The 8,340-nt window shown below is 36.8% G+C and overlaps 1 protein-coding gene across 1 annotated transcript; it reads right to left on the reverse strand.

The window, feature by feature from the left end:
• Positions 1-1,116: 1,116 nt before the first annotated feature.
• On the reverse strand, positions 1,117-1,854 carry LOC106314231. Its single transcript, XM_013752142.1, has 2 exons — positions 1,474-1,854; positions 1,117-1,386 (listed from the first exon to the last, which is right to left on the reverse strand). Exons 1-2 carry the CDS (start codon positions 1,627-1,629, stop codon positions 1,117-1,119), a joined length of 426 nt encoding a protein of 141 aa, XP_013607596.1. The 5' UTR covers positions 1,630-1,854.
• Between the last annotated feature and the right edge of the window lie 6,486 nt (positions 1,855-8,340).

The raw sequence follows: 8,340 nt of genomic DNA on the forward strand, positions 1-8,340 counted from the left end.
AAAAACGTTTTATTATACATAGTTTATTACTGGAAACTTGAAAAATGCTTTTAAAAATCAAAAAACGTTTTAAAAATAGGAAAACGTTTTGAATTTTAACAAAAAAAAAATAATTCCAAAAAAAACTAAAACAACAATCCAAACAACAATCCTAACTTATATATCCTAAACTATCCATTCAATCCTAAAATTTTCAATCAAACAACCTAAAATCCGAGATATAACTTTCAAAACCCTAAACAATTGATATAAAACAAGGTTTGGGATGATTCTTACATGATTTGGGGTTTGGGGAAGAGATATGAGGGTGAGAAGAGGATTCGCCGGTGAAGGGAGGTGGAGAAGGGCTGGAATCGCCGGAGAGAAAGAGAAATTGCCGGAGAGAGGATGTTTGAGAGAGGCGGAAATAACGAAGAAGGAAGAAGAAGGGTTATTATATCTAAAGTTTCCGACGGACACGGGTTCGTCAGTATTCCGTCGGTATAATTAAAATATACCAAATGGCGATTTGCGAAAATTTTCACGCGGTTTGGTTCTCCCGGGCAAATATATATTCCGACGGAATGTGTCTGTCAGTATATTCCGACGGCTTAGTGTTTAGGGTGTTGATTACAAATTTCTAAATGCAAAATCCATATCTTTGATAAGATATATAGTATTTGCATAAAGATTTAACAATAAAAATGTTTTTATAACACGATTTTACGCAACAACATTTTTTGTAATGTAAGATTATATGAATATATGATTGTATAAGTATATGAGTGTTAAGATGAGATGTTATGAAAACAATGATATGTATACATAAATATTTTAATGAGTTGTTATATTTGAACGGTTGCGATCTAATACTATACTAAACACTTATTATGTGTTATTTTCATAGTTTTGGCATCTAAATTTATAGATTTTTATGATTGAAATTTTTTAGAAACACATGTCGTCGGTAATTCGTCGGTATATACCGACGACATTCCGACGAACTTGTCTAGTTTGTCGGAATGACGTCGGTATATACCGACGACCTTTACAAACTTCAACGAAACCCTTGGTCGTCGCTTTGTCGTCGGTATATTGGGAGGGATTTCCGACGGACTAATAAAAAAAAAAAAAAAACTAATCAGAATCTTCTGAGCCTTCATCAAACTCCCCAACCTCGGCTTCTGGCTCCAAATGTACAACAGCATCATGTCCAAACACAGTCAAATTCTCAACAAGTTGAACATTTTCCAAATCTTCAACTGCCTCGGCGTTGCTGGTAGACTCTGGTTGCAATGGTTCATCATCATCAGAAGTTCCATCCACTCGTCCTCTTGGGTTGATTTGCGTTACAGTAACCCATAGATCGTCTCTGTACGTCACCCGAGGGTAACTGATGTAGCACACCTATACATATCAATTATACAAAGTATTAGTTCAATATATAACATTAATTAATTATATTGGTAAAAAATTATGAATAGATTGACATACCTGATCAGCTTGCGAACCAAGAATGAAGGGATCATAATATTGAAGTTTCCGCCGCGAATGAACTGATGTAACACCAAACGCATCAATCTTCACTCCTCTATCTGGGGTGGTGTCATACCAATCACAATAGAATACTACACAACGCAATCCAACCATTCCAGGAAATTGGATTTCCAATATTTCTTTTATGTTGCCGTAGTAGACATCGTCACCAGAAGAAGATGAAACACCAGCATCATATGTTGTCTTAGAATGACCTTTCCTTGTGAATGCATATCCTCGCGTACAAAATTTAGGATATGATTTGACCACATAGTTTGGTCCCTGCACAAATTCGCGTACCCAATCATCGAACACAAGACCTCTGGCCAAACCATCATTCACCTATAAATTAAAAACATATATGATTGAAAAGTTAATTAGTTTATATATATTAAATTTAAACTAAACATATATGATTGAACATTACGTGGCAATAATGCTGAAAAAGCAAATGGAAGGAGGCGCTGCATAATTACATGACAATCATGACTCTTCAAGCCAGTAAACTTTCCTTCGCTTCTATCAACGCAGTTCCCCAAATTTGATGCATATCCGTCAGGAAATTTCACTTTCTCTGTAATCCAATCAAAGAACTCTTCTTTTCTAGCACCATCCAGCCGATAAATGGGAAAAGGGGCCGTACCGTTCTCATCAACGTGAAGTTCAGAACGATCACAAATATCGACTAAATCCAACCTTGACTTCAAATTATCCTTCGTTTTACCTTGGATGTTAAGGACTGTGTTCATCAGATTGTCGAAGAAATTCTTCTCAATATGCATGACATCTAAATTATGCCGCAATAGATGACTCTCCCAATATGGCAGATCCCAGAAAATACTCTTTTTGTGCCAGTTATGTAGCTCTCCAACCGCATTGACTCGAATGTATTCATGTTCACCTACATCTGGCGTCCTTTCTGCATCAAAATACCTAAACTGCTTCAACAAATCTTTCCCACTAACTTCCTCAGGTGGACCATCAAACACCTGCTTATTCTTCGTAAACGAAGTCTTAATCCTGCGGTATGGATGATCAGGTAGTAGAAATCGTCTGTGACAGTCAAACCAACACGTTTTCCTTCCGTTCTTTAGTTGGAAAGCATCTGTGTCATCTTGACAATATGGACATGATAGCTTCCCATGTGTTGTCCATCCAGATAACATACCATATGCTGGAAAGTCACTTATTGTCCACATAAGTACTGCCCGCATCTGAAAGTTTTCTTTGCGCGAAACATCGTATGTCTCAAAACCATGCGCCCATAGTTGTTGCAACTCATATATTAGTGGTTGAAGAAACACATCTAGTGATCTTTTAGGATGATCTGGTAATCCCTATAAAAATAAATTAAATTGTAAAAATATAAGATACCTGCAATTGCTTCATGAACATTACGTGGCAATAATGCGGAAAAAGCAAACGGAAGGAGGCGCTGCATAATTACATGACAATCATGACTCTTCAAGCCAGTAAACTTTCCTTCGCTTCTATCAACGCAGTTCCCCAAATTTGATGCATATCCGTCAGGAAATTTCACTTTATCTGTAATCCAATCAAAGAACTCTTCTTTTCTAGCACCATCCAGCCGATAAATGGGAAAAGGGGCCGTACCGTTCTCATCAACGTGAAGTTCAGAACGATCACAAATATCGACTAAATCCAACCTTGACTTCAAATTATCCTTCGTTTTACCTTGGATGTTAAGGACTGTGTTCATCAGATTATCGAAGAAGTTCTTCTCAATATGCATGACATCTAAATTATGCCGCAATAAATGACTCTCCCAATATGGTAGATCCCAGAAAATACTCTTTTTGTGCCAGTTATGTAGCTCTCCAACCGCATTGACTCGAATGTTTTCATGTCCACCTACATCTGGCGTCCTTTCTGCATCAAAATACCTAAACTGCTTCAACAAATCTTTCCCACTAACTTCCTCAGGTGGACCATCAAACACCTGCTTGTTCTTCGTAAACGAAGTCTTACTCCTGCGGTATGGATGATCAGGTGGTAGAAATCGTCTGTGACAGTCAAACCAACACGTTTTCCTTCCGTTCTTTAGTTGGAAAGCATCTGTGTCATCTTGACAATATGGACATGATAGCTTCCCATGTGTTGTCCATCCAGATAACATACCATATGCTGGAAAGTCACTTATTGTCCACATAAGTACTGCCCGCATCTGAAAGTTTTCTTTGCGCGAAACATCGTATGTCTCAAAACCATGCGCCCATAGTTGTTGCAACTCATATATTAGTGGTTGAAGAAACACATCTAGTGATCTTTTAGGATGATCTGGCCCGGGGACGAGAATTGAGAGAAACAAAAACTCTCGTCGCATGCACAAGCTCGGCCGTAAGTTGTACGGTGTCACAATAACTGGCCATAGAGAATACTGCCTTCCATGCTTTCCAAATGGGCTGAAACCATCAGTAGATAATCCAAGATAAACATTTCTTCTCTCTTCCGCAAATTCTGGATATGTTGACTGGAAATGTTTCCAAGCCTTTGCATCTGAAGGATGTCTAATCTCACCATTTGTGGAATGCTCTGCATGCCATCTCATTGCTTTTGCTGTGCGCTCACACTGATACAACCTCTTCAATCTTTCCGTCAAAGGCAAATACCACATTCTTTTGAATGGGATCGGAACTCTTCCCCTCGTCTCCTGATAACGAGGTTTCCCACAAAATTTGCATACATTCCGTGTCTCATCCGCTCTCCAGTAGATCATGCAGTTGTCAATACATACATCTATCACTTCATACGGTAGTTGAAGACCTGCAACAAGTTTCTGAACCTCGTAGTATGAACCCGGTGCAAGGTTATCCTCAGGTAGAATACCTTTGACAAAATCAGTAATCGCATCCATACATTCTTCAGCAAAATTATAGTCTGTCTTAATACCCATTAATCTAGTTGCAGATGATAAGACTGAATGACCATCCCTACAATTTTGATACAAAGGTTGTTTTCCTGCATCCAACATGTCAAAAAAACTCCTAGACTCGGGGTTTGGTTCTTCCCCTCTATAATGATCATGTACCATCTGCTCAGTACCTACACCATAATCTATATCCGTTCTAGATTCTTCTAACCTAATATCAGGCTGAAGTTCACTAACAGGCTGAGGTTCCCTAGTACTACCATATTCATAACCAGTTTCCCCATGAAGGTACCAAACTTTATAATTACGTGAAAACCCTTTCATATACAAATGAGTCCAAACATCAAATTCTTTTATAACCTTATTATTATTGCAAGAAGAGCAGGGACATCTTAACATACCACTTTTTGCATCCGGTTGCTGTTGAACAAGCCTCATGAATTCTCCAATCCCTTGAACGTATTCTTCCGTAAGCAAATTGGTGTTCGGATCCAAATGAGGTTTATCCATCCACGAACGATAATAAACTTCTGAAGACATGATTTTCACGGAATTGTTATGACTAAAGAGAATGAAGAGAGAATGAAGTGTGAATGAGTTGAATGAAGAGGGGTTATATTTATAGGAAATTGCTTACGGACCTCCGACGACTTTCCGACGAAATTCCGACGGATATAAAGAAGTCCGTCGGAATTCCGTCGGAATTGTCCAATCCCAAACGGCTACACAACGGTCATATGTATTTGTCGGCAACGGTCACATGGTTCGTCGGAATTATGTCCGTCGGAATCGCCGTCGGAATTCGGCGTGTTTTCTTGTAGTGTTAGGGGTGAAGTTTAGGGTTTAGGGTTTAGAGTTAAGGAGTAGGGTTTAGGATTTAGGGTTTAGGGTTTAGAGTTTAGGGTTTAGGGTTTAGGTTTTAAGGTTTAGAGTTGGGGAGTTGGGTTTTGGGATAAGATTTCAAATTTTGAAAAATAAAAAAAATTAAATTTTTCAAAAGATAAAATGGTATTTTGGTCATTTTAGTTTTTGAGGGCTATGGGGCTGTTTTTGTGACATAAACTTAGAAAAGTGCTATTTTGGAGATTTGCCCTTAATTCTTTGTTTACTTAACAACTAATTAACCTTGAATTAAAACAATTCTTCCCTAATTCATTGTTAACGTAACAACAAATTATCATTGACTGTCGGTTAATTTATTGCTAAATTTAACAATGATAATAATAACCACTATTTAAAGTCATATTGTCAGTCAAAGGTACGAAGATAGTTTCGTCGTTATATCTAATTTACGATGAATATATTTACTACAAAATAATATTTACGACAAAATAATGACGTATCATGGACCTCGCAACTTAATGACGAATTTACAACGATCTGTCAATAAATGTGTGCATTTAAACAATGAAATGTCATTCCTTGTTAATAAGTCGTAAACCGGCTTTAACAACAAAATTGGTCGCTGTTACTACGAGCCTCACCTGTATACTCATATCTTTGTATTTCAATGTTTTGAATTTTCATTTAGAGAATGATCTAATATTAAGTGATTTTTTCTTATACCATTATTTTATAGTTTGCTTATTTGACCATATTCGCAAGTAATAAGTAATGCTGAGACTACTAGTAGCTCTTTGATTATAATATATAAATTTGTGTGTAGAGTGGTTAGAAGGATATTTATGGCACTTTCAAATCAAAATTTCTGATATTCAAATTCGCTCCATTGCATAACTTTCTCCGTCAGAAGTGTCAGCCAGATGAGTTTCTTCCAGAAGAAACATCTGATGAACAAAAGGATTTATGGTAATTTCAAATCAAAATCCAGTAGTGATGGTACTTCCAGTAGTGATGGTTATCAATTTTTTTGGCGTACAAGAACAACAAAGAGAACATGCGTACTGAATATAGAACAACATTTTTATGTGTTCTGTTTAGCAAAAAAAAAAAAAACGGAAAACATTTTTATGTGTTCTTTAATTTTTATGGTTGACAATAGTAGTGTAATCTCACAACATATTTTTGGCTGATAAGTGTGGAATGATTTATGGCATTATATTAAAAAAAAAACACTCGTCTGTCACAATAAAGTCAAAATTGCAGTCAAGTATTTGTATTTTTTAATGATTTTTTCGAAATAGATACACTTTTTGCATGGTTTCTATAAATTGTTGTTAGAATTTTTTATTTTAAAGATCTTAGGAAATATATATTTTTTAAAAAACTCTACCAAATCTCCTATCAAAATCCTTTTTTTTTTGTCACAGAATTTTTCATTAAAATAGAAATAGGAGAAGAGGTCCAAAACGATAGCCCAACCCCAAAGAGTTCAGTACAAAGAAGAAAAATGCCTCTAATGCCTGCTTAGCTAAGGCAAACAAGTTTTCCGATCTAAGGAAACGAGAAAACACGATTGTTGCAAAACCAGAGGAGATCGAGCGGATGTCCGAGACGGTTCCGATGATTTCTTTGGACTGGATGTTGCCGAAGATAACTCTAATGAGCGTTGAATTTTCGGAGAAGACCTTGAGTGATGAAAACTTAAGAGACTTCACCATGCAGAGCGACCTGCAATTTGAGCCACCAAAGAAGCTTCCCAACGTGACTATGTGAATCTCGAATGAGTCGGAAAGCAAGAAAGACTTGAGATGTCTATATTTGGAAATAAAGATCTAGTATAACCTTTGGGTACCAAGATGCCTTGCTACGACCCGCTGTATGTGCTTAACGGAAGTTGAAAAGAAAGGTATGGTTGAATTCAGACAGAGATTTCGGGATCCAATATTACCGTATTGACACCTTAGAAGTTTGACGAAAATCACCCAAGACTGCTCTTCATTATATTCTGTCAAGCTTGAAATGAGACTACAGACCCCGTGAAAAGTGTTGAACGGAGGTTTGGATCGTTTGCACAAACAGCAAACTGAGACTTTACGACCAAAGGAAGTGACAGTGGAGATGAAGGAGGCTGCGTCCGAACAGCTAGCTTGGGTACACTGCAGAGATGAACAAGGCTGAGGCGTAGCAGAACGTATTCTCAGCGTAGGTTTTGAACGTATTCTCTATCAAAATCCTTAAAATCAAATAAATCTAGCTAAATTCCATCAAATCTGAAATCCTTAAAAAATTTCATATCCCTAATCAAATAAACCCTTTAATATATTTGAACGTATATTTAGTACCAAATGGTTATGTATTTAAAACATCCGACAGTTAATTCAACAAAATAAACTTAATTTACATCAATTTTTATCCCTTTCGTTCTTTGCTAAAATTTGATAATCTACTTACAAGTTTGTCATTTTACTCAGATAATAGTCCCTTGTTATTTACAAAACTAACTTTATGAAAATATAACGACCAATGACAATTCTGATACTGATTTAGCTAAAGTAACTGAGAGCCCACGGAATTCACCCCACCTAACCTCTCTTAAAATATCAAGATATTAAAGAAAAGAAAATGTATACGTGACTCTTCTTTACAAAGGCTATATAAACCCTAGACTGGCACAAGGTTCCATCCAACACAAACACATACATCTACTTATTAACCATGAAGCTTCATGGACTAGCCTTGATAGGTTATCTAATTGCTGTGGTGAGTTGCAAAGCTATTGAGGAATGCCAAGAGAACGAGCCATTCACATGTAGAAACACTGATCAGTTAAGCAGTAAAAATTTCCCAAAAGACTTCATATTCGGTGTTGCTTCTGCTGCTTACCAGGCATGTTACAAACCAACAATTTTTGACGTAGAAAACCATTTAAAATATTAAATCCAACGTTGCATGGTTGTTTCTTATTATTGTAGGTGGAAGGGGGCAGAGGACGTGGTCTTAACGTTTGGGATGGCTTCACTCACCGATACCCAGGTATATCATCTACATGGTACATATATATATACATATGTCCACAACTCTTATCATTCTTA

The sequence above is a fragment of the Brassica oleracea genome, chromosome C9 (genome assembly GCF_000695525.1).
Source record: "Brassica oleracea var. oleracea cultivar TO1000 chromosome C9, BOL, whole genome shotgun sequence".
NCBI classification, from domain to species: Eukaryota; Viridiplantae; Streptophyta; class Magnoliopsida; order Brassicales; family Brassicaceae; genus Brassica; species Brassica oleracea.

Excerpts from the sequence above, each read along its gene's own strand:
- LOC106314231 (XM_013752142.1), bottom strand. The coding sequence starts at position 1,629 with ATGGTTGGATTGCGTTGTGTAGTATTCTATTGTGATTGGTATGACACC. Across the intron at positions 1,387-1,473 it reads TTGGTTCGCAAGCTGATCAG|GTGTGCTACATCAGTTACCC; the intron begins GTATGTCAATCT and ends TGATATGTATAG.